This window comes from Dromiciops gliroides, chromosome 1 (assembly GCF_019393635.1).
Source record: "Dromiciops gliroides isolate mDroGli1 chromosome 1, mDroGli1.pri, whole genome shotgun sequence".
NCBI classification, from domain to species: domain Eukaryota; kingdom Metazoa; phylum Chordata; class Mammalia; order Microbiotheria; family Microbiotheriidae; genus Dromiciops; species Dromiciops gliroides.
This window is the reverse complement of record NC_057861.1, coordinates 561,144,918-561,171,737: the sequence shown is the minus strand read 5'-3', so window position 1 is coordinate 561,171,737 and position 26,820 is coordinate 561,144,918. Positions and strand designations below refer to the sequence as shown.

General features: G+C 38.6%; 2 protein-coding genes across 4 annotated transcripts in view; one reads left to right on the top strand and one right to left on the bottom strand.

Moving 5' to 3' along the window:
• Positions 1–23,396, bottom strand: part of C9orf72 (C9orf72-SMCR8 complex subunit) — a 45,751-nt gene extending 22,355 nt beyond the window's left edge. The window contains exons 1-3 of one of the 3 annotated variants that reach the window (XM_043976685.1): positions 23,157–23,396; positions 12,380–12,868; positions 200–259 (exon numbers count right to left, since the gene is read on the bottom strand). In XM_043976685.1, coding sequence (XP_043832620.1) covers positions 200–259; positions 12,380–12,823 — 504 coding nt within the window. In that variant the 5' untranslated portion in view covers positions 12,824–12,868; positions 23,157–23,396. Of the gene's footprint in view, positions 1–199; positions 260–12,379; positions 12,869–22,268; positions 22,416–22,854; positions 22,907–23,156 lie in introns of those variants that run through there. The other 2 variants (XM_043976686.1, XM_043976687.1) reach the window with 2 other exon arrangements.
• Positions 23,397–23,731: 335 nt separating this feature from the next.
• The window catches only part of LOC122751770 (ribosomal RNA-processing protein 8-like), a 108,711-nt gene continuing 105,622 nt past the window's right edge, over positions 23,732–26,820 (top strand). Inside the window, 1 exon segment of the mRNA XM_043998932.1 lies at positions 23,732–23,883. Within this exon segment, the coding sequence (XP_043854867.1) occupies positions 23,732–23,883 (152 nt within the window).

Genomic DNA, 26,820 nt, shown 5'->3' with positions numbered 1-26,820 from the left:
TCTTATTTTTTCTCCATAAAGGTTCTTTTAAGATTCCTGGCAGCTCACTAATTCAATTTACTATTAATTAGGTTAACCGAAAGAACCACCAGACTTTCTCTCTCTCTCTCTCTCTCTCTCTCTCTCTCTCTCTCATATACACACACACACAAACTCTTTAATCTTTATTATGAGTAGCATTTTATGGTAGTCTTCTTACCTGATCTTCCATTCTTTCTGTTCCTTCTAAAACAATCTTCTGGACATTCTCTTGTCTCTCCTGAGCATAAAAAAAGTACTTAATTTATAGCAGTGCTGGTATTTAGTTATATATTCATATAAACAAAGGTCAGCTGATAAATTTTTTTAGGTGAAATTTCACTTCATAAATTCCCAGAGACTGATATGGATGATTTTCCTTTTCTGGGCATATGGAACTATGCTAGCAACTACTATGGTCCCACAGACAAAGAACAAAACAAAAGCATACTTCACTTTCTAGTAAAAAACAAAACAACAACAAAACAAACCAAAAAAACTTTATTCGTAAAATAGCGACATGTCTTCCTAAATGAACAAGATAAAGTTAGATCTAACTGAATAGTAAAACCCAACTTTTACTAAGAAAAAAAATGTTCTCCTTTGTCACCTAGTAAAAGTCTTTCCAAGATTTAATAAAAGTGTAAGAGACTTCACAAAGTAAAAATACAAACTAATATCACCTCCTTTCCCCCACTGTGCTCCCAATTCTCTAGTTGTAGCGAGGGAGATGGAATACTCCTTGTTCTCTGCTGACATTTATTTCCAGACTCTCCTCCTCTACCATCATAATTCAGCAACCTCTGCTCCCCTTTAGGGTCCACACTATTCAAATTCATCGTCTAACAGAAGGAGAAGGGATTAAGAAGAGGTTGCAAAAATATAAAAAAGAACTATATAAGAAAGATCTTAACATCACAGATAACCATTTGGAGTGGTTACTGATCTACAGCCAGACATCTTGGAGAATAAAGTCAAGTGAGTCTTAGGAAACATTACTAACAGTAAGCTAGTGGAGGTGATGGAACTCCTGCTGAGCTATTTAAAATCCTTAAAGATGATGCTGTTGAAGTGCTGCATTCAAAATGCCAGCGAATTTGGAAAACCCAATAATTCCCACTGGATTGGAAAACATCATAAGTTTGCATCCCAATCCTAAAGAAGGGCAAAAACAAGAAATGTTCAAATTACCAAACAATTGCATTCACTTCACATGCCAGCAAATTTATGCTTAAGATTCTGCAAGCTAGGGGGCAGCTAGGTGGCGCAGTGGATAGAGCACCGGCCCTGGAGTCAGGAGTACCTGAGTTCAAATACAGCCTCAGACACTTAACACTTACTAGCTGTGTGACCCTGGGCAAGTCACTTACCCCCAATTGCCTCACTTAAAAAAAAAAAAAAAGATTCTGCAAGCTGAGAATCACCAGAAGAGAAGGCTGATTTTCAAAGAGGCAGAGGAACTAGAGACCAAATTTCCAACATTCATTGGATTATGGAGAAAGCAAGGGGGGAGTTCCAGAAAAACATCTACTTTTGCTTCACTGACTACACTAAAGCCTTTGACTGTTTGGGTCACAACAAAATGTGGCAAGTCCTCAATGAGATAAGAGTACCAGATCATCTTATTTGTCTCCTAAAGAACCTGTATGCAGGTCAAGAAGCAACAGTTAGGGGGGCAGCTAGATGACGCAGTGAATAGAGCACCGGCCCTGGAGTCAGGAGTACCTGAGTTCAAATCCAGCCTCAGACACTTAACACTTACTAGTTGTGTGACCCTGGGCAAGTCACTTAACCCCAATTGCCTCACAGAAAGAAAGAAAGAAAGAAAGAAAGAAAGAAAGAAAGAAAGAAAGAAAGAAAGAAAGAAAGAAAGAAAGAGTTAGAACCAAACATGGAATAACTGACTGGGTTAAGATTGGAAAAAGAATATGATAATACTGTGTATATTGTTACCTTATTTATATAACTTATATACAGAATACATCAAGTGAAATGCCAGGCTGGATGATAGAAAAATGATACATGTTGGAAAGGATGTGGTAAAATTGGGACACTAATACACAGCTGGTAGAACTGTGAACTGATCTAACCATTCTGGAGAGCAGTTTGGAACTATGCCCAAAGGGCAATCAAACTGCGTATACCCTTTGATCCATCAATATCACTACTAGGTCTGTATCCCAAAGAGATCAGAAAAAAGTGGAAAGAAAACCTACACGTACAAAAATATTTATAGCATCTCTTTCTGTGGTGGCAAAGAATTGGAAATTGCAGGAATGCCCATCAACTGGGGAATGGCTGAATATGTTGTGGTATATAAACGTCATGGAATACTATTATAGTATAAGAAATGATGAGCAAGGTAGAACAAATTTCAGCAAAATCTGGAAAGGCTTATGTGATCTGATGCAAAGTGAAGCGAACAGAAACAGGAAAACATTGTATACAGTATTAGCAACATTATGCCATGATCAACTATGAACTTAGCTCTTCTCAGCAATATAATGATCTAAGACAACTCCAAAAGACTCATGATGGAAAATGCTATCCACATCCAGAGAAAGAAATGATGGACTCTGAATGTAGATCAAAGCATATTATTTTCACTTTATTTTTTTCATGATTCTTTTCTTTTGGCCTGTTTATTTACAACTTGACCAATATCAAACTGCTTACTGTTTTGGGGGGGAATGATGAGGGAGGGAGAAAATTTGGAACTCAATTTAAAAAAAAATGAAATGTTTAACTTAGAAAGTATCTTTATTCACATGTGTAATTAGTGTTTGCCTTCTGAAAGGGTGGCAGAGGGGCAGGAAGATGAGAATTGGAATGCAAAATTTTAAAAAATGAAGGTTAAAATCATTTTTACATGTGATTGGAGAATATTTAATGAAATAAATAAAAACTATGTTTTAAAAATGTCTTTACATGTAACTGTAAAAAGTAAAAGAAAAAAGTAATATTAACTATCTCAAATATGCAGATGATGCCACTCTGATGGCAAAAAGCGAAGAGGAATTAAGAAACCTCTTGATGAGGGTGAAAGAGGAGAGGGTAAAAGCTGGTTTGAAGCTTAACTTTATTTTTGTTTATTATTATTTTTTTTAGTGAGGCAATTGGGGTTAAGTGACTTGCCCAGGGTGCACACAACTAGTAAGTGTTAAGCGTCTGAGGCCAGATTTGAACTCAGGTCCTCCTGAATCTAGGGCCAGTGCTCTATCCACTGTGCCACCTAGCTGCCCCCTGAAGCTTAATTAAAAAAAAAACTAAAATCATGGCAAATGGTCCCATAACTTCCTGCCAAACAGGGAGAAGAAATGGAAGTAGTGTTAGATTTTATATTCTTGGGCTCAAAGATCACTACAGATGGTGACTGCAGCCATGAATTTAAAAGATGCTTGCTCCTTGAAAGGAAAGCTATGGCAAATCTGGACAACATACTAAAAAAGCAGAAACCTCACTTTGCTGACAAAAGTCTGTATAGTCAAAGCTATAATTTTTTCAAGAGCAGTGTATGGCTGCGAGACTTGGACTGTAAGGAAAGTCAAATGCTGCAGAATTGATGCTTTTCAAATTGTCATGCTGGAGAAGACTTGAAAGTGCCTTGGACAGCAAGGAGATCAAATCAGTAAATACTTTTTTTTTTAAGTAATAAACATTTTTACTTATAGTTTTGGGTTCCAATTTTTATCCCTTGTTCCCTCTCTCCCCTCCCCCTTCCCTGAGGCGGTGTGCAATTGTTATGTTATACATGTATGATTATGTAAAACATTACCATATTAGTCATTTTGTATAATAAAACTTGAATAAAAGAAAAAAATTAAAGAAAGTCAAAAATAGCATCCTTCAGTCTGTTCCATTAATCTCAGTTCTTTCTTTGGAGGTGGATAGTATGTTTCATCAATAGTCCTTTGGGATTGTCTTGGATCATTGTATTGTTGAGAATAGTTAAGTTGTTCACAGTTCTTCATCAAGCAATATTGCTGTCACCGTGCATGATGTTCTCTTGGTTCTGCTCACTTCACTATACATCAGTTCATATAAGTCTTTTCAGGCCTTTCTGACATCATCCTGCTTATCATTTCTTATAACACAATAATATTCCATCATCATCATATACCACAGTTTGTTTAGCCAATCCTCAATTGATGGGCATTCCTTTGATTTCTAATTCTTAGCCACCACAAAAAGAGCTGCTATAAATATTTTTGTACAAACAGGTCTTTTTCTCCTTTTGTTCCCCACCATTCCCCACCATCCCCACCCCATTCTATGTGTTGTACGGTAAAAAATTATTTGTGGTAAAAATTATTGGAGTGTTAGCTGACTCATTTGGGAAGGGCCACACCTGGCCCACCCTGAAGTTATGTATGCTACTGAGGTCAGAAGGAGAACTCCCCATAGGCAGTTTTTGAAGGACCTCCCCTTTTGGGGGAGGAAGATTGAATGCTCATTGAGGGGAAGTGAAGAGTGAAGAGTTGCTTCTAGAAAGCTGCTCTCCCTCTCTCTTAGTTCTTCCTGGTGATGCGAGAAAGCTAGCAGACTTTCCAGGTTTTGATGAGTGAACACAATAAAACCTGCATTCCTTTGAATTAGCTTAATTGGAAACGATCTGGGGATTGCATAGACTTAGTTTAGAGTTAAGAGAATTTATCTGTATTTCTTTTCCCCTACTTCCTTATCTTTGATTTTTATTCATTTCAACTTTGTTGTTTAATTAATTCCCAAGTAATAAAATCTGACCTTTTTGTGGAAAAGAAGCTATAAGGCTCCTTTCTTATTGGCCTGGGAGAAATATCTAAAAGGGCAGTTCAGAGGGGAGGAAATTTTGAACCTAAAGGTTCCTCATTATTTCCGGGACCCCAATATTTCGGCGAGCCACCCAATTAACTTTCCATATATTAAATTTCAGCCCCTACAGTCGTCTTCCCCCATTAGATTATGAGCTCCCTGAGAAAGAGGCACTGTGGCATGCCTTTCTCTGTATTCCTATTGCTTAGCAGTGCCTGGCATATTTAATGTTTTGAATTGTTTCAGTTGTGTCCAACTCTTTGTGATCCTATTTGGGGGTTTTCTTGGCAAAGATACCAGAGTGGTTTGCCATTTCCTTCTCCAACTCTTTTTTTATATGAGGAACTGAGGTAAACAGAGTTAAGTGACTTGCCTTGGATCATACAGCTAGTAAGTGTCTGAGGCCACATTTGAACTCATGAAGGTAAGTCTTCCTGATCCCAAGCTAAGTGCTCTATCCACTGTGCCACCTAGCTGGCACATAGAAATTTAATAAATATTTGTTGACACCCTCTTTCTTCCTATTTCTTTTTCAGGCCTCTTCCTACTCCAATCCCAGTTTAGCTGCCAGAATGATTTTCCTAAACTGAAAGTGTAACCATGTCATGGCCCCCCCCCCATATCCTGTCCCCCCCAATAAACTCTAATGATTTATTACCTCCAGAATTAAAAATAAAATCTTTCCATCAAAAGCCTTTCACATTCTCCAGTGATATTTGCCTCCTTACTGGTCCTCACATATATGACACTCCATCACCCAGTTTTCACTGGCTTTTCCTGATAACCTGAATGCTCTCCTTCGTCATCTTCACCTCTTGGCTTTTCTAGCTTTCTTCAAGTCACAGCTAAAGTGTCATCTTCTGCAAGAAGCCTTTCCCATTGCTACTTAACCTTAGTGACTTCCCTCTGAGAATACCCCCAATTTATCCTGAATATACTTTGTTTGTAAATAGGGCTTTTTTCCCCAAGTTATTTCCCCTATTAGACTGTGAGTTCCTTGAGAGCAAGGACTCTCTTCTAGGTGACCCAGTGAACAGAGTGCTGGGCCTAGAATCAGGAAGATCCTGGCCAAGTCGTTTAACTTCTTTCAGCCTCAGTTTCTTTATCTGTAAAATGGCGACAATAACATTTACCAATCAGTTTTTTGTGAAGTTTAAATGAAATATTTTTGAAGCATTCAGCACATCTCCTGGCACATAAGAGGCACTTAATATATGCTAATTTATTTCCTTCCTTCCTTCCTTCCTTCCTTCCTTCCTTCCTTCCTTCCTTCCTTCCTTCCTTCCTTCCTTCCTTCCTTCCTTCCTTCCTTCCTTCCTTCCTTCCTCCCTTCCTTTCCTTTCCCTCCCTCCCTTTTTTCTTTCCTTCCTTCCAATCCCTAGGCTTAGCTCAATGCTTGGCATATAATTGGTACTTGAGAAATGCTAGCTGATTGACTTTGTTGACTTACACTAAGGCTAGTGGGCTGTCAGTCACCAAAAAACTATAAGTAATATAGGATTAAGTGACTTGCCCAGGGTCACACAGCTAGTAAGTGTCAAATATCTGAGGCCACATTATATTAACAAATATTTGCCAAGTGTTTACTATCTGGAAGTCATCTAAGAGATTCTGTAGGTGAAACAAATAAACATAAAGCATGGTCCATGACCTCAAGTAGTTTTTAATTTGGGTGGGAAGATTAAAATATATACACATAAAAAAGATAGTTTACACCACCAGAAAATAAATGCTAATTGCTTAATGTAAGGGACTGTGAGAAAAATAATTATTTGTTGTTGTTTTTTTGGTGGGGCAATGAGGGTTAAGTGACTTGCTCAGGGTCACACAGCTAGTTAAGTGTCAAGTGTCTGAAGATGGATTTGAACTCAGGTCCTCCTGAATTCAGGACCGGTGCTTTATCCACTGTGCCACCTAGCTGCCCAGAGAAAAATAAATATTAATGGATTTCTTAGGGGTAACCCAGAGATCAGTTCCTCAGCGCGCTCCTCGTGCCACCCCCCCCCCCCAAGTTCAGATCTTGCCAGGGACAAACCCAAGGGAACAAAGGAAATGGAGATAGACTGTTTTGTTTAGCTAAGTGAAGGACCACACCTATATAACGGACTTTGCTTTGGGCAACTTGGGTGAGGGTCTTCTCCCTGACATCATCAGTAGAGTTCATTTTAATTTAGACCACCCTCAAGTTATGTCAATCAATGGAATTAAATGATGCTAACCAATTAGCTTTAATCAATGTATAATGACCTGCCTTTATCAAAAGAGGAGAAAACCTTTGGCAGGTGCCAGGGATGCTCTCTTGGGTCTCTTGGCTGGTGCTTAGCTCTCTCGGTAGGCGCTCTTGGACAGTGTAAGTCCAAAAACCTGAGACAATGACAAGTTAAGGAGCCATGTGGTCAATCCTTTACTGGTATGTTTAATATTAATTAGTAATAAATGCTTACTGCCCAAACTGGTACAATAGCAATTAATTTACAAAACACAGTTTTAGCCTAATAATTTTTAAAAAACCTAACATTTAATTTTGGGGGCACACCAAAATTACTCCCTGAATATGAAAACTGATGCTTCTCTAGGTGTAAAAGAAGTTCAGAGAAGAGAGAGAATAAGGAGATAGGATTTGACTTAGATCTTAAAAGACCAGAAAGAAGCTGTTAGGATGTAGATACTTATAAATCCTTCAAGCCTTAATTCCTATGATCCAAATGAGAGAAAAGAATTTTGGAAGCTTTTCAGGGCCCTAAAAATAGTGAGTTTAGTTTCAAGTCCCACAACTTTGTTGCCTCAACCTCCCAGCAGAGGGCTGCCTGGCACACAAGGTTCTGAAGAGCCAAGGCCCTGGGACTTAGGCCTGAGGAGGGCCTGGAACGAGGCCTGTACTTTGTGGGAGCTGAGCTAAGCTGGGAGTTCACCTTGAGGTGACTGAGGTGATTTCCACGTGACCCCAGTGTTCAAACCCTGACTTAAGTTTTTTTCTTTTCTTTTTTGCAGGGCAATAAGGATTAAGTGACTTGCCCAGGGTCACACAGCTAGTAAGTGTCAAATATCTGAGGCCACATTTGAACTCAGGTCCTCCTGAATCCAGGGCCAGTGCTTCATCCACTGTGCCACCTAGCTGCCCCCCTTAATTTCTGTTTCTTGACAAGTTATGTATGTTTATGTATGTTAACACAGCACTGTTCTAGTGAGGAATGAACATTCTTACCCAGAATAAGATTAAGGCCTAGTGTTGCAATCTGATTGGTCGTTACTTACCATATGTGGGAGGTTGGTAAAATATGCTGTGATTCGTTGTTTTTGTAATACTGTAATGTGATTGGTTAAGGGGGACCTCACTTCAGTGCACTCTCTGACACATTCAGAAGAGTGTTCATCTTTAAAGATGAATAAAGAAGCCTTAGCCTGCCTGCTTGAGCTGCCCAACACTATTCTAACACTAAGATATTACTCATAGGGGCAGCTAGGTGGCGTAGTGGATAGAGCAGCAGCCCTGAAGTCAGGAGGACCTGAGTTCAAATCCAGCCTCAGACACTTAACACTAGCTGTGTGACCCTAGGCAAGTCACTTGACCCTAATTGCCTCACTAAAAAAATAAAATAAAAAAAAAAAAACAAAAATAAAGTTAAGCTTCAAACCGGCTTTTACCCTCTCCTCTTTCACCCTCATCAATTACCTCACCAAAAAAAAAAAAAAAAGATATTACTCAGTACAGTTATTTGCTGTAAAAGCAAAAAAATAGGTATTCTTTAGTACTAATTTAGAACCAAGTTGACTGGAAGCAAAATGTTTAAGTCAGAATTGCTAAAACTAAGCCTACTGAATGACTGAATAAGGAATACACCTGAATGCTTCCAAAACTAGGAGAAAATTTTTTCCTTTACAAATCTGAATCAAAACACCTTCAAGAAATTAAAGATTGAGAATATACTTTTGTTCGTTTTTACTTTGACATATAAGGGAAAAAAAGTTATTTCTTCCTTACTGGCTAAAAATTACCATCAAGTTATAAGTGACATACTACTTTAAACATGTTCCAAGTTGAACTACTAGAAAAATTTAGAGTTTAAAATCATCTCAGATATAATCACTTATTTTATAGATGATGAAATTGAGGACCAGGTTATATTGCTATTTAATAAGTTTTCTATTTTAGACCAGTAGTCTTTCCCAACATTGCACAATCCATCTGTTACAATGATTTCTAAATATTTTTGCTTGTCTGCCCTAAATAACATTCTCCTGTTGCCACATTCCAAAGTAATTCCCCGAATACTGCTTTACTCCTGTTGCCACATTCCAAAGTAACTCCCTGAATACTGCTTTACTCCTTTTCAAACTACTGAGTTGCATTTCCCCCCACATATCCTATCAACAAAAAAAAGTCCTATTTTACAAAATAAGTGATAAAAATATAGCTTTCATTACCTAAGATGGGGTTCTTACCATCTTTTTTTTTTTTTTGCCATGGATCCTACTCAGAATGTTTTCAAATGATCAAAATATATAGGATTGGAAAGGAAGTCAATTATGTTGAAAGTTATCAAAAAAAAATTTTACTTTAATAAACATTTTTATTTAAAGTTTTGAGTTCCAAATTCTATCCCTCCTTCCCTCCCCTCCCCCTCTCTGAGCCAGTAAGCAGACATAGGTTATACGTGTGCAATTATGTAAAACATTTACATGTTAGTCTCATTTTATATAAGAAAAGGTGAATAAAAGAAAAAAAATTTTAAAAAAGAAAAAGTTCATGGACTCCAAGTTAATAATAATTATAATAAATGGATTTAGAATTAGTGAGGAAAATAGACCAGGTTTCTGGTTTATTCCGATAAATGTCTTTCCTGTGTTACTGGTCACTTAATGTATCAGTGTCCTTGGCAAATCCCAAAGTTACAGAAAGAAGTTCCTCACTGGGAATTCTTTCCAAACAGTAAGTCAGGACTATGTTACTAATAAGAACAAATATACTTAAGAAAGATTTGACTAAATGACTACTAAAAGATGTGAACATATAGCTTTTTTTAAAGTGCAAGAATGTATAACTTTCCCATAGTACATCTCTTGGGATCACATAATTACAGAAAATGAGTTAGATGAACAATGGGTCAGAAGTAGTGTAGAAAAGCCTCTCAGGCAAAGCTTTGGTTCTAGGCACAATTTTAAGAAGATAGAATTTTCAAACAAGCTGCTTTTGAGGTTTTAAAAAGGTAAAGTTTACTCAAGAATATCCTTTCATTTGTGTACCCCCTTCTGGCTCAAAATTTAATTTAAGAAAACAATACTATAGTACTTCATCATGAGGCACTGCAAGCTACAACTAAAAAGCAACATACCAGGAAAAAGTACAAACACAGAATTTTTTTAAAAAGATTTTATTACTACTACAAAATTATAAAATGAGAAACACTACTACTACTAAACCAAATAATGAAGAGTAAAATGTGTAGAGAAAGAGCCTTTAACTAACTTTATAAGACAATGATACAGGTATGCAGAGCAGTGCTTAGAATAAAGCTACATTTGAATATGTTGAATCTGATGAATAAATTCATGAGAACAAATGTGTGCTATTTACCCTCTACCCATCATCCAAGTGGGAGAATAAACCTACCAACTACCAGCCAATTACACTTACAGGACAGATAAGCCAACTGAAATAGTAAAACTGAAAAAACAAACCACATTGGTGGAGCAGCAGGCAGCATGTGCCAGGTGAGCCAATCCACTGGTATCACTACCTGTCTTCTAAGATGTAATGGAAACAACAAAGACCTTGAACATTCAACAGCAAAGTTCTTAAGCATCGTCAAATGGTTCAATATCAAAAATGTGTATGGTTTTATCTATGGAAACAATACATTAAAGAAAATGCATTAACGCTTGCTTTGATACTGCACTGTAAGGAACATGGGATCTTTCCATCTGACTTTCAGATAAAACTTCCTGTATGTCACCTCCCACTGAAATGAGTTCCTTGGCAGCAGAGACTAGACTGTCTTGCTCTTCTACAATATCCACAGGACTTTGCATCATACTATATACAAAGTGTTTAATAAATGCTTTTTCATTATCATTCATTCCTTAAAGATTTCTAGAATCTCTCAAAAGCAGAATATCTTCCCTAAAGGAGTATGAAGAAGTCTAAGGATGTTTCTCCAGATTCTAATATAGCTCAAACCACAAAGTTTTCCATATATTAAAAATAAAATATCAGCTAATTTCTGTCCACCATTTAAATTTAAGTGAATTTAACAAGCATATGTGTGTGTGTGTATATATATATACATATATTCTTTTGTTAAAAAGAGACATCATAGGGGCAGCTAGGTGGCGCAGTGGATAAAGCATCGGCCCAGGATTCAGGAGGACCTGAATTCAAACCCGGACCTTCGGACACTTGACACTTAGTAGCTGTGTGACCCTGGGCAAGTCACTTAACCCTCACTGCCTTGCCACCCCCCCCCCAAAGAGAGACATAATAAAATATGGTAATCAAAAAAAGGGAAGCTATTTTAAAACTCCTACAGATTATAAAGTTCAGTTTTTACAACTGTTCAGAACACCTGGAAGCAGGATTAATTGATGCTTTGATGTGAATAGGTTTCCACCTCAGAGAGAAAGAAATGAGTTTCAAATTGCCCAATCTTTCAAAAATGTCATCAAAAAATGAAACCCAAATACAATAGAAAAACTGAACTTTTGTGCAGCTAGCTCGGTGAGGAAGTACTTTAAAAAAGCAAAAATATGCCACTTAGGGGGTAATATTTTTCTAAATTATGGAACCGGTTTAATATTGTACCCTAAACTCCAAATTCAGATGCAATTTCTTTTCCCCAACAAATCACCGCTTAAAATTGTCTTCTGAAGTGCGGAGAATATATCTTTATACTTAGATATTAAATAGTGTTCATCTGGGCACTGTATTTTCATAATGATGAAGAATTATGATAAACATAAATACTATTACAATGACAAAAAAATATTTAAACCAAGCAGGTATAGGGAAGGTACAGCATGAGGACATTTTGAAGAAACATCTCTGTGTAAAGCAAAGTAAGATGGAATACTAAAATGTTAGATGTAATAGTAGAGTATGACATGAATGATGTAACATAAAATGTCAAAACTAGAATTTGGTAGTTTAGAATTACAAAAGGACCAATTAACTATAATAGTTTTAGAATTAGATATTTTATGTTTCTTTTTATCTTGTTTAAGAATTTTTGTTTCCAAAATCCTTCCCTTGAAGAAAAGCATATTTGGTTCTATTTTCATCACAGAAAACTATTTTGTTATCATTATCTATGAAACATTGACATAATTTCTTTTAAGCAATCCTGCAGAGGGATAGCATTCCTTGAAGACAGGACCTCTGCACCCAAGCAGTAGCTATTGAACTCTGGGTAATTTGCTTAATCTCTCAGTGATTTAGGCAACTAAGACTGTAAAAATACAAAACAAGTGCTGATTTGCATTGGTAGAGGGAATTACATAGTTGAAATTATTGGTCAAGATAAAAAAGAATACAATAATAAAGCAAATAAAATGCTGGACTCAAGAACCTACTCACCTTATGCATCCATATCCTTCCTTTCCGGATGATGTGTGTTAATCTATCAACACACACTCTATGAAGAGGAAGATAGAAACTGAGTTCAGTTTGTGGAAGTATTATTGACAGTCCATATGTACTCCTATCCCCATTCCAGTTTCCATCAAAGATTAATGAAACAATAATTACTCCTTTTTCAGACAACACAAAAAACTTCACATCTATTGCTCCACTCTCTGCATTTCGAAGGATTTCTCCATTTAGAGTATGGTTTGCAAGAAAAGTTATTTCTCCATCACTGAGAAGCAGTTGTTGTGTCTTGGGAGCCCAAATGTGCCTTACTCTAGGGCCAAGAATGTTGTCCCAGTATGCAAAAGTAGCTGCTAATAAGGGTGAATCACCATTTAGAGCAATCTCAGTCTTGGCAACGGCTGGAGATGGTGGTGGACAGAGAGTAGCCATGATTGCATCCTAATCGTCACATTATCATAATGTTCAGGTGACAACCTAAAAAATGAAATTGGACAATAAGAGCTGGCTGTGTTAAGTTTGTCTCCTTTCAATATCTTCAAATTTAATAACCTCATAGTAACAGCTGATTTTGACTAAATTTTCACATTGTTTTTTCATCAATGCAAAGAGATTTAAGTGTGACTTCCATTTGGATACTAATTAATAGATTTAGGAAAATACATACCATAAAATAGATAATATTTGTTGATAAAAGCTAACAATAAATTCACATTCCCAGAGACAAAATCAAACATCCCAACACAATCAAAACCAGGCAATAATGGAAAAAGAGGTTGATAAATCACTAAGATTTACATACCTAGCCCCATAAAAGCTTACTCAGAACCTGTTCACTCCTATTTTACAGAAAGCTACTATGCATGGTTACATAGTTATCCCATCATCATTGAAGCAGAAAATTTAAAAGGTGGGGTGGGATGAGGCAGGTATGTTAAAGTAGCAAAAAAAATGACACGACAAAAATCAATCAACAGGACTATTAAAAAGCAATATAAAAGTATAAAAAAGCCAAAGATTACTGAAGGCTCAGATGATGGTCAGCATTTTTTAGCAATAAAGTATTTTTAAAATAAGGTATGGGGGCGGCTAGGTGGCGCAGTGGATAAAGCACCGGCCCTGGATTCAGGAGTACCTGCATTCAAATTGGGCCTCAGACACTTACTAGCTGTGTGACCCTGGGCAAGTCACTTAACCCCCATTGCCCTGCAAAAAATAAAAATAAAATAAAATAAAATAAGGTATGTAAATTCAAACACAATACTATTGTGCATGTAACAGTGTATAGTGTAAACATCACTTTTATATAGAGTGGGAAACCAAAAAATTCATGTGACTCATTTAGATATTTGCTTTATTGTTATGGTCTGGAACCAAACCCAAAATATCTCAGAGATATGCCCTTACTATAAGACCATCATTGATAACTACAGCAATTGCATGTAGTCAAAGCTATGAAATCTGTAGGAAGACTTAACTCTCTAAGTCACCTTGTGCTTTATCTTGTGCAGTTGACACTTCTATTCTCCTAACATGCAGAAAGTATTCCTTTTGCTCTTTAACTATATGGAAAATACCAGCTTAGTAAGTAGGTGGCCTGTCTACTACCTCTTATCCCTTGTCCACCTTTTCCAGTCTAAATATCACTTCTTATTTGTAAATAGCACATATCTATCATATCTTTCTGCTGCCTTTTTGGACCCCCAGAAATTTTTTGTTCTGACATTGTATTATTCCCACATAACAGCACTGGGAGAACAGTTTTATATAAGCACACATTTTAGGATCAATGAAAGCATTGTGTAATTTCTCAAATATGACCCAGTCTGATCTTCCCATTAAATACGGTCCATGGGACTATAACTTAATGCACAGGAGCTGATGGGATCACCAAGTCAAGTATTATTTAGAGAGAAGAAAATCCAGGATAGAACCCCAAGTGACACCTGAGTCACAGGTGTGATATGGAAAAGGATCTAACAGAGACAGAAAAGGCATAGTCTGAGAGGTAGAAGGAAAATCAGGGGAGAATGATGTCCCAAAAACCTAGAGAGAAAGCATCAAGGAGTAACTGTGCCCAAGGTTACATAGAGGTCAAGCAGAATGGGACCGAGAAAAAGCCACTGGCAGCTATGTGGTCCTGCACTGAGCATAAAATCAGGAAGACCTGAGTTCAAATCCAGCCTCAGACACTTATTAGCTGTGTGACCCATGGCAAGTCACTTAACCCTACTGGCTTCAGTTTCCTCATCTGTAAAATGAGTTGGAGAAGGAAATGGCAAACTGCTCCAGTATCTTTGCCAAGAAAATCCCAAATGGCATCATGAAGAATTGGGCACAATTAATAAAATGACTCAACAACAACAAAAATCTTTGAAGAGAGCAGTGCTGGTAGAATGATAAGGTCAGAAGCTAGACTGTTAAAAAAAAGTGAGAGGAAAGTGAAGGCACCTATTGTAGACAGCTTTTTTAAGGAGTTAATCCACAAAGGACAGAAGAGGTATAAGATGTCAGTTTAGTGGGGATGGAAAGATCAAGTGAGAGGGGTTTTTTGGAGGATGGAGAAGACAAGAGCATGTTTGTAAGAAATGAGCTGGAAGAAAATGAAAATAAGTGAAAGAGTGGGAATGACAGAAGTGGCAATCTGTCAGAGGAATGGGATTGCTTGAGCTGGTAGAGGGGTTAGCCTTAGTAAGGAGTAAAACCACTTTATCATGTGAGACAGGGGTGAAGGAAAGAAAGTTGCACAAAACATCTGAGTAATAGGAGATGAGAAAGAGGGGGAAAAGAGGGATTCATTCTGAATGGCCTCAATTTTTTATCTGTAAAATGTGAGGAAATGTGGGGGAAAGAAGGTGTGGGGAAAGAGGAACCACAGGAAGTTTGAGGAAGGATGAAAAGGTTTAGAAGAGCTGCTGTGGAGAATGGGATAGTGAGCGGGTAAAAGACGTATAGAAAAATTGCTTGGTGGCAATGAGAGCCAGTTGAAGTCACGTTAACAAGTTGTAGTGGACTCAAACAGAGAAGTTACATGATTTTCTCTAGCTTTGCTCAACAGCACGTGTAAGAAGGTTGGGTGTGGTGGGAGTAATACAAAACTCCTCCTTCTGAACCTTTAGTCTATTATCTCCAGCACATTTCACTGGTCCTGTGAAGTTGTAGCTAGTAAACTGATTAGAGTTCTTAAGTTTTACCAATTTCCCATTTTTCAAAGTATACAGTTTATTATATCTGACTGGAGCTGCTCTAAGTAGTGGCATTTATTCTGACCATTGCACATATTCAGTTGTTTCTGAAATAAATGCTGTAACTGTAATCAATCTTTTCTTGTCTATGAAGATTTAGTCATTTTCATTTTTGTGATGCTCAGTGCTTGCTACTGCCTGAATTGAACTGAGCTGAAAAGTTAGAAAAGCAAGGGTCAGGTGAGGAGCGAGGTGATGAAAGTATTACTGCAGGGGGAAGGGAAAAAGGGAGAAGTTCATGGAAATGGTATGGAAATTGAATTCTAAAGGACAAATAAAAATTCAAGGAGAGAAGAGAAAAGGAAGAGAGAGGAGAGAAAAGGAGGGGAGGGGAGGGAGAAGGAGAGAATGAGAATGGTTATGGAACAGTAAAAAGCAAGGAGCCAGAAGAGCATCATGTATTTTTGGAGCTTGGAGGATAATCCAATTTAGTTAGGATGATGTACAAAGAAATATGAGATAAGGTTGGAAAGATAAAGTGATGCCACATTTTAGAGGGCTTTGAATACCAAAGTCTGCATTTTGCTCTATAGGAAATCAACAACCATTTAAGATTTTTGAACAGAAGTGACATGTATGTATAAAAATTCTGACAGCAGTATGAAGGACAGATTGGAAGAGAGTATGTGCAAGCGGCTGTCATAAGGCTATTGCAAAAGTTTAGGTGAAGGGGCAGCGAGGTGGTGCAGTGGATAAAGTACCAGCCCTGGATTCAGGAGGACCTGAGTTCAAATCCGGCCTCAGACACTTGACACTTACTAGCTGTGTGACCCTGGGCAAGTCACTTAACCCCCATTGCCCCGCAAAAAAAAAAAAAAAGTTAAGGTGAATAGTAATAAGGCTCTACACTATGGTGATAACTTTGGGAAAACAGAAGACAATTGTGAGGGATGTTGTGGAAATGGAATCAATAGGACTTGGTAATTAATTGGATATAAAAGGTGAACAAGTAGGAAGTCAACAATGAAATCAGAGTTAAGAAAATGGAAGAAAGGGTGAATGAAAGAACCACAGAGTGACATCAAAAAGAGAAGCAGATTTAAGATGATAGTAAACTTAATTTGGCACATGTCGAATTTGAAACGCTAGGGGAACCATAATGTCATCATTATCATCATCACAAATACCACCTCATGTTTAACACGTTCAGGTCTGCAAAGTACATTTTGCAGATTATTTCATTTGATCTTCACATTATCTCTGAGAGGTACTTGCTATGACCTCCATCTTAAAAATAAGGAAACTGGGGGCAGCTAGGTGATGCAGTTGTTAGAGCACTGGCCCTGGATTCAGGAGGACCTGAGTTCAAATCTGGCCTCAGATACTTGACAACTTACTAGCTGTGTGACCCTGGGCAAGTCACTTAACCTCAATTGCCTCACCAAAAAACCCCAAAAAACAACCCCCCCAAAAAAATAATAAAATAAAATAAGGAAACTGAAGCTCAAAAGTGACTTGCCCAGAGTTAAAGGGCTAGTCAGTATTTGGGGCAGGACTGAAATCCAGGTCTCCCATGATGCTGCCTCTCAATCTAGTTAGACATGTCCAAAAAAGCATTTACAGATGAGATTGAGTTCAGAAGAGAGATCAAGACCCTAGACATACATGAGAGGGTCAGTCATCTGCACAGAGATGGTAGATGAAGTTAGTGGAGAAAAATGAAACTGCAAAATAAAGAACATACAGAGTGGCCCCAAAACAGACCCAAATCAAGAAGTGAGGAAGATTCCTAAGATTGTTTAACTTAGAAGGGACCTTAAAAATGACCTTGTATACCTACTAATTTTAAAGATAACTTGCCCAAGGTCACAAAGGAAATAAATGACACTTCAATTCAATAGAAATTTATTAAACACTACGTGCAAGGTACTGTTAAAGATGCTATAGATATAAAGGGGGAAACAACTTTCTCCCTCAAAAGATTAAAATCTCTTCTTTCCTTTCTGCTAGTTTAGTACTGTTTCCACTGAATTATACTACTTCTTAGAGACAGAACATCATTTAAGACAGGAGAATCAATTTAGAGCAGATGACTCAAATCTACCCATACCCATCTCATTTTTCTAGATGAGGAAACTGAGACCCTGTACATAAGATCATATGGGTAGTTAAGGTAGCAGAGCTGGGATCAGCCAGCATTCTTTCAAAATGTGGCATCTCTGAAACCAAATAAAGACATGTGAAGAGATCAAGAAGAGTGAAGATGGAAAAAAAAGCTAGTGGATTTGGCAATAAAGAGGTCACTAGTAACCTTTAAGAGAGCAATTTTAGTAGAATGGTGAGTGCAGAAGCCAGATTGTAATAGGTTGACGAAGTTGAGATATAAGGTATGTAGTAATGAAAGGGAGGAAAAGGGAGGGTTGTTTCATGTCTCATTTAGATACACATAAAGTCACTTCCACCAACTTATATCCAATCTACCTCTACAATGATCAGTTGCAAGAATTAATTTACAAACACATACTGTTGTAGACCACAGTTGACTCAGGCTAGTCTGGTGGTTCAGCTTCCAGATTGGAATGAAATCATTTAGTTAAAAAAAACAAAGTTTACTTAGCCATACATAGCATGCACAGAAAGGATATTTAGCAAAGACGTATACCACAGTTGAGTGCAGTTTCCTGGAGTGTTTATGTCAATGGAGGAGGTACTAACTCCTCCAAGGGCTAGCTTTTGTACTTAGGCCACCCTAGCCCAATTAGGTCTGAGGGTGGTTTCACTGTATTTTAAGGAAAATTTAATCTGGCCTATGCAGGTAGGTTTTAGTCTAAATACCCAGCAGGGAGTTTAGTAGATACTTGTATCATAGATGGCTTCTTCTTTGGTGATGAAAATCCACATTTGGAAATATGTCTGAAAAGACCAATGTAAGACCAGATACCTTTTTTCAACATAATGTACTACTTATGCAGTGTATACATTTAAGATAATCAGATGATTTTTCAGAGGTCTCATGGGACAACTCGCATGCAAAGAGAAAGCAACAATGTTTTGTTAATGTTAGAACCTATTCCACTATAAGAATTTATCCAATATGACTAGCTTGCCCACTCTCAGGTGCAGAATAATATGTATATTAATACATAACAATTTCCTACAAGCACCTGAATTTTGTGGTTCAATTTTTTACAAGAACCAGAAGGGCATTTTGTTCTCTAACTTGGGAGAATTTTTGGTCTTCTCAGCTGCTACTCCTCACTCTATCTTGTTGGCTTCCTCTCCTTGGGAATAAGGCAGAGGAAGGTGTTCAAGATCAACCATGCTGCTACCATAACCAACAGAAGTTTCCTCATCTTTGCTCCCCACCCCCCACCCCCCAGCCTTTTCGTCCTTCTAGAAACAGTCTAGCCAAGGACTTTTCAGAAATCCTTCAAGATTATTGGGTTGATCCCCATCTTCCACTCCCAGGTCCCAATCTGGATTTTATCTTGAATGTTGGGAATCAATGTCCTATGTCTACTATTTTTTAAATTTTCTTTTTTGTTCATTGAAAACAGAAAAATCTAGATGGTTCCTAAATTGGGGAGGACTAGTCCCTAGGTTTTACATGTAAGTAACCTGAGGAGAAAGAGCTTAAGCATTTTGCCTAAAGTTCTTCAAGTAGTTGATGATATTGCTGGGTCTAGAATGGGGAGAATTTTTCATGCTGTTTCTCATCTGACACTTTAAACAAAAACAATTTTGGTTAGCACCTTTGAACTTTCTTCTGTTTTTGCTGTCCCTGGTTTTACTGTTTCTTAAACCTTTGCTTAAAAAGGGCTACCCTATTTATGATTCGTATAATAGCTTTATTTAGTCGCTGATTACTGCTAACTAAAATTCTGTAGTCACCTCACTGTTTAAAACTGTGCTTCAGTAAATACATACAGCATTTTTTGGACCCTGAGTGTCTACTGCCCTTAATGCTGACCAGCATATGGAGATTTATATAAATATCCTATTACAGGGGCAGCTAGATGGTGCAGTGGATAGAGAACTGGCCCTGGATTCAGGAGGACCTGAGTTCAAATTTGAACTCAGACACTTAACAATTACTAGCTGTGTGACCCTGGACAAGTCACTTAACCCCAGTTGCCTTACCAAAAAAAAAAATTAAATTAAAATAAAATAAAAATAAATATCCTATTACAGTAATATTGAACTTTTGTTCATCACTTTAATGTTGGAACACTATCTTACTACTTGACATTTAATATTAAATAAGAGTTCATGGATGACATCGATTAAATGGTTCACAAATTATCTGTATCTGTTATAAGTTCAAGACTTAATCATTTGGTTAATGTCACTAATGTAGTCTTTTAGCATGGAACAAAATGCCATTTTATGTTATACTTGGCCTGTCTTTTTAAAATGTGTTGCTCTTTTTCAGTTGGTTTTACTTGTCTAGAAAGTACATACATCACCAGACTGCTCAAGGGGCCAAATCTGGTTAACAATCTTCATGAAATTTTCTAGTTGTATAGGGTTTCACTGGTTTACATAACATCATTGTATTTCAAGCTTCGTGACCTTTGCTGGCAGTTGCTATACTTCTTAGGAAATTGTTTTGTCTTAAATTGGTTATTATGCACTTTTTTTTTTGGTGAGGCAATTGGGGTTAAGTGACTTGCGAAAGGTCACACAGCTAGTGTCAAGTGTCTGAGGCCAGATTTGAACTCAGGTCCTCCTGAATCCAGGGCCTGTGCTTTATCCACTGCCCAGCTAGCTGCCCCTATTATGCACTTTTTATGCATTTTTGTGAAGGGCATCCCAGCCTTTCAATTTGGGCTACTTATTCTCTGTCCTGCCACAGCATAAACACCCTCTACCCTTTTCCAATTCTTATAGTGGGAACAGTTATTGAATCACTAGTATTGTTTCTGGAAATGGCCCTAGCATAGTACCTTAGGATTTGCTTAATATCTCAGGGACTTTCCAGACCCAAACTTCCTTTTTTGTGCAGTCTCAATCCACATTAAATTATAAGCTCCCTCAGACCAGAAACTGTCTCAATTTTACTTGTATTGAAGCTTAATATCCAGGTTAGCAATAAAAGCTGCTTAAAATATAAGATTTTCTTTCACTTGTTTCATTTAAGAGCACTGATATGTGCATAAATCAAGTCGCTCCTAAATACCTGCTATGGAGTCAGGTTTGAGTAAAATTATCCTGAAAGTGCCTGCTTAGCATCACATAAGGTTATTAGCCATTTTGTTTATATTGTTTTTGTATAATTTAAGATTCTAAATGTGGATTTTAATCTGTTCCCCCAGTTTTGGGGGAAACTGACTAAAATCACTGATAAAACGAGTTTAGGTTTTTAAGGGTTTATTGAAAAATAGAAAGAAAAAGATTGAGAACAGAATTCCAACAGCCTGGCATTCCTATCTTTCCTCAAATTTCCTGTGAAGTCCTCTGCTGCCACCACCACCACCACCATCAAGTCAGGAACCCAAAAGCGAGAGCTCTCTGCGCAGGCCCTCTTTCCTCCTTCCTGTCTCCTCCCAGAAAATAGGAGGCTCCTCAAGTTGATTGGCTGGTAGCCTTGATAGACAGCACCCATGAGCAAACGTCACTTCCTGACACCAAGGAAAAGCCACATGGCCTTGCCCTCTGAGGCATTTTCCTCATGGGGGAGCTTTCCCACAGCAAGTCTCCAGTAGGTGGCATCATTCCGATCATTACACTTTCATGCTCCACAATCATAGCTCCCTAAACATAACACATCCCCAGTTGTTGAATCTTCTAACATCTTTTTATTTTTTTTTAAAGACCTATTATGTGTGCAGTTTTGAAAAATGGAAAATGACAATAGGATTCTACCAACTCTTGACAGGACTTAACTGGTATGTAAAAGTCTGATACTCATCATTTCTGAAAAGGTGACACTGCTTTTGGAGTTAGGAGAAGAGATTTGCTTTTTCAATAAACTATCCTAAGTTTTTTATGGCCTTGCTCAAAAAGGTTTGCCTTTTATGTTTAGTAAATTCACAATCAGTACAATCTTTTTAAATTATCGTAATCTCTGGCTTGATGCTCCCATGCACACTAATTATTTCCTTTGCTTTTTACACAAGAGGCCAAAGACAAACCAGATGTGGCCATCCCAATGAGCCCTTAAACACAGGGTTTCTTATCCTTTTTTACATCGTGGCCCCCTCTGGTAAAGCCTATATCTCCTCATAATAATGTGTGGTTTTTAAAAAAATTATGTGAAGTAGATAAAGAGAGATAGGTCTTCAAATCTGGTCTCAGACACATACTAACTAGACAGGACAATCTGTTTGCCTCAGTTTCCTCATCTGCAAAAGGGGGTTAATAATAGCCCTTATCTCTTATTTGTAAGGCACTTTGCAAACCTTAAAAGTGCTATATAAATGCTACCCATTATTTTTTTAAATCCATAGCTGAATGCTAAATTTCAATGAGCAATTATTTATAAGAAAAAAAGATGTGACTTTCTTCCCATCCAAGTTCCCAAACTCCCTTAAATCTATCCACAAGGAACCCAGGTCAAGAGAGACCACTTGGAGCAGTTTTTAAGCAAGCCTTGCTCTCCTTCCCTTACAAGAGCAAACTGAAGCATTCGGACAAGTGGGCTGCCCAAAGTTACAAAACATGCCCCAACCTCATCTTCCTACTATCCTTACCTTTAACAGAGGTCGTCAGGAGGTGGAGCCCTAAGGAGTTGGGGGCTTGAAATGTCTCTCACCTTCGGCCGTCGCTGCCCGTCCCACGCAACCCTTAGTTTTTGGCTGCGGGCCAGACCCCGGGGGTGAGGAAATGACAGCTGGCCCGGAGGGGATGCTAAGAGAGCAGATGCAGGGGACAGGGGTGGCACTAGCTCTCCGAGGCGTCCCCGCCACAGCCACGTTATCTCCCCGCCTCACGCCGCCAAGGGGGCGGCACAGAGCTGGCACGCCCCACTCCTGTCCCAGGGGCAGGGGAAAGCGCCGAGTCAAAAAGGTGCTCCCCGCGAAGTCCCCATCCCAGAATCCCCCGGGCCGGGGGCGGCAAAGGAACGAAACTGACCCCAGCAGCCAGGCCGAGCAAGGTTCCCCGCACCCCGCCTGAGGCGGGAGAGCGGCGGGTCCTCCGAGAACCGGCCACCCACTTTCTCACAGATAAAGCCCGAATGAGAAAAGAGACTGATGCCGGCAGGAAGCCAAGTCACAGGCGCCACAGTACGCCTCCCCATTAAGTCGCAGACCGCCCCCCACCACTTTCCTCACTCACCCGCAGCTGCCGCAGACACCTACAGCTAACGACCGCAATCGCAGCCCCGCCCCTTTCCCGCAGGCCCCGCCCCTGAAACAACCTTCCTCAACTCGTCCAGCCTCGTGCTGCGCTGATTGGCCAAGCACGGAGAAGTATCCGCCCACCGCCTGCTGCCGGCCCCCATTTTCCACTTCTCTAGGTGCCCCTGTCCAACAAGCTTTATTGACAAACGTTTGTTCTTCTCTAGTGAATACGTTACGAGGCCGGGAGGGTTTCCGGCCCAGCACAAGTCAACAATAAAGGCGGCGTTCGTCACTCACCTCCTAATCCCTTGCTGATTCTGCCGGCGGAGAGAAGAGAAAGGGCAGGAGGGGAAAGAGAGCCGAAATACGCCATCGTGTCTATGGGCGGAACCTGTGGTCTACTCGCTTCCTATTGGGGTGGAGTGGGGTGGGACGCCCGGTAACTCCAGAGTGGAGAGCGGGGGACTTCCGAGATCCAACAACGGAAGTGGAAGCTGACTAGGGAGGAGATTGGGAGTGTGGCGTATGGCGTGTGGCGTCACGCGTCGTCTTGCCTGTGCAAGGTGGCGTAAGCCGTGACGTGATTCCAACCCCCCTCTCCCCCAGCTTGTTTTTTCTTTCCTTGGGTCAAGACGAACTCGGGTAGAAAAAATTACGGGAAGTGACAGGAGGACTTTCCCCAGGTAGAGCCATGCTATTCTTGACAGCTGATGAATGCAAGGTGGTGTAAAAACAGCCGCTGAAGGGGGAGTTTTCTCGTGGAGGAGAGACGCTGTTATTTGAACTAGTTGAACTGGATCTCTGTGGTTGTTTACAACTCTGAGGTTGAGGAATTCCTCTCATTAAATGCACCTTTTGATCTTCTTACGAGCATGACTCCACATTTAACAGCCTTTTGTCCAGGCTACGATTCCAGTTGTATGACTGGACGAGTCACTTGGACTTTCTCGAGCCTCACTTTCCTCATATGTAAAATGGGGGTGACAATAGTACTCAAGGGTTGTGGTGAGCGAATGGAATTAAGGTCAAAGCACAGCTCAAAGACCACTTCTTCAGGGAAGCCTTTCTTGATTTCTCTGAGCTGCTACTGCCACCCCCAGCCTTTCCCTCAAACTTAATTTTATGTCCTGTATTTTAGCTTGTGTGTATCGACATCCACCACCCCCTAACAGGGTGTGAGTCCCTCGTAGACAGGGACTGCTTCATTTTTGTCTCTATCTTTAGCGTAGGGCCAAGCACTACTGTTTAATAAATGCTTGATGATGAATTGATTTTTAAAACATTTAAAATACATAAATGAGTTGTTTTTCAAAAGCATTGGGTCTTGGGACGCAGGTCTAAGGGAGACTTTTGAGAAGGGGAAACTGAGGCAAGGTGATTTGCTTAAGGTCACATGACACACCAAAATCCCATCTTCTACTGATAGCCCTTCCCAACTCCTCTTAACTATTATTATTATTATTAACCTCTTTCTGTTAATTATTTCTTATTTTTCCTTTGGTTTATTTGTACATTTCTTTTTCGTCTATCCCCGTTAGATTGTGAGCTCCTTGAGGTCAGGAAATGTCTTTTGTGTGCTTAGACAGTACATGGCATATAAGCACTTAATAAATGTTAATTTATTGATTGATAGTATCCTTATTAGAATTAGAACCCTGGTCTTGTAATGGTGTTCTTTGAGTTACACCTCTCATATTTAGGAATCCTAAAGATGGTCTTTCTTCACTCAAAAAAGTAACCCTCAGTGTTTGTATAGATATATAAATTTCTACTTCTCCCACTTCTCTGTTCTTTCCACTATGTTTGAGGAAAATCTGTAAAACTAATCTGTGGGGAGGGTGCTGACCTGCATTGTTAGAGGGATCAGTATAATAAAAACAAATAAAACCATAGTCCAATCTTCATCCCTGTTCCTCCATATTTCACAGCATTTCTATACTAATTCTAAACAAATTTTTCATATGTATATGTCTTCATTTTTCAGCCTTCAACACTTTTTTCTGACTTTTGTTATTAAAGGTTCTTCCCAGGACATGTGCTTCACTTATGTGTATTTCAGGAATCTTGGAAACCTTGTAAATGTATACTTTCCTGTAATCACTCTCTTTCACATAGGTTGTTACTTGAAAGTAGTTGTGTATGTTCATTAATCAAACAAATTAAGCTACACATTGATTCCTTTGGGGATATTTTGGCACAAAGTCAACTATGGAAATTGTTATTCATGAAGAAAATTAGTTACATATATAGGAAAATTAGCTCTGAGAACACATAATCACAAGTCATGAAAAATTCACATAGATCACAGAAACAACAGAATGATTAGACAGGGCTAAGGTTTCTGAGAGATTGTTGTTTTTTCTCAAAGAGGACCATGACATCAGGGTTGTTGAGATGAGAAGCAGGGAAATAGGATAGCCCAATAAAAATGCACTTCCCTAGCGTCCTATTAAATCTACCAATCCTAGGATATATTGAAGCAGCTGATTACATGAAGAGAAGAAAAAGGAGACTAATTTCTTATGTGCCATGACCCCATCTAAAAAAGTAGGCCAGCGTGTCTGGACTGTGAGGGGAAAAAATGTAAAAAAGAACAGAAAGGTAGAAAGGGCACTGGTTGTACAAAACTTTAAATGCCAAACAAGAGATTATTTTTGATCCTAGAGGTAATAGGAACCACTGGAATTACTGAATTAAGAGGGTTGAGTGAGTGGGTGGTGTAGCATAATCAGATTTAGACTTTAGAAAAATAACTTTGGCAACAGTATGGAGCTTAGATTATAGGGGGCACTGGGATCTACTAGAAGTTCAACAAGATAGTGGATTAAATCTTATCTTCAGTTCTCACTAACTCTCAAAAACTCCCTCAAATAGGAATTATGACCAAGATGTAAAACAATTTTAGCCATCTCCACAGGCCAAGATACCAAGAAACTTGGTAAGGTAAGAGACTTATGAATTAATAATAGAGAACGCTAGTCCTTCACATGCTTACTCAGGACCCCTGCTCCACTCCTCCACCCCTCAGCTACTATTCTCTGGACTCACAACCCAACCCACATTCATGTGTTCTAGGAGTAATTTAGGAATTTCCCTGCTGCTGCTACATCCTCTGCCAGCACACCCTCATCCTGCCCTTAGCTCACAATTCAATGACAAACCCAGAAGCCCTCAACTCTGTGTGTGTGTGTGTATCTGAACCAAACAAGGGAATTGTATTCAGCTAGATCTAATCTTGTGTCCCCAGAAGCCTTTGGTGGGGCAAGAACAGAGGCAAATGAGAAATGCATTCCCCATAGAAAGGAAGATGATACCAAGATATCCAAATTATTGCAAATGATAGTATCCTGTAAATTTGCAAGAGTACATGAAACCACAGCAGGATTTTCCAAAATGGTTCAAGAGAAATCAGAATCTTTAATTTAAAAGGAGCAAATGGCAGATTTTTAAACATGTATAAATAATAAAAAGAAAAAAAAAACACAGTGTCACATCTATCCAAAGATACAAAAGAAAAAAATAGTTGTTTGGAAATATAAAAGTACTGAAGTGAAGGACAGTAGCAGAAGAAAAGCAAAAAGCAGCAACAAAAAATCTCTATACAAGCAAAACACATTGACTTTAAAAACAAACAAAAAAACCCCACAAAGATGTATTGAAATAATTAAGGATCATAGGTCCCCCAGAAGAATATAAGTAAAGAAACTTGAATACAATAATGCAAGAAATAATACAAGGAAATAGCCAGAAACTTTGGAATACAGAAAACAAATCAACAATCAAAAGAATCGACATATTTCCTTCAGAAAAAATACCCCATGCTACAAACTGGTTAAATTGAACAATTCCAGTGATAAATAACAGATATTGCAAGCTAACAAGAAAAAGATAAAAGAAATTTTAATAATGCAACTATTCTTTATGCACTGGAAATCAAGAATGTAATAATAATCTAATTGTA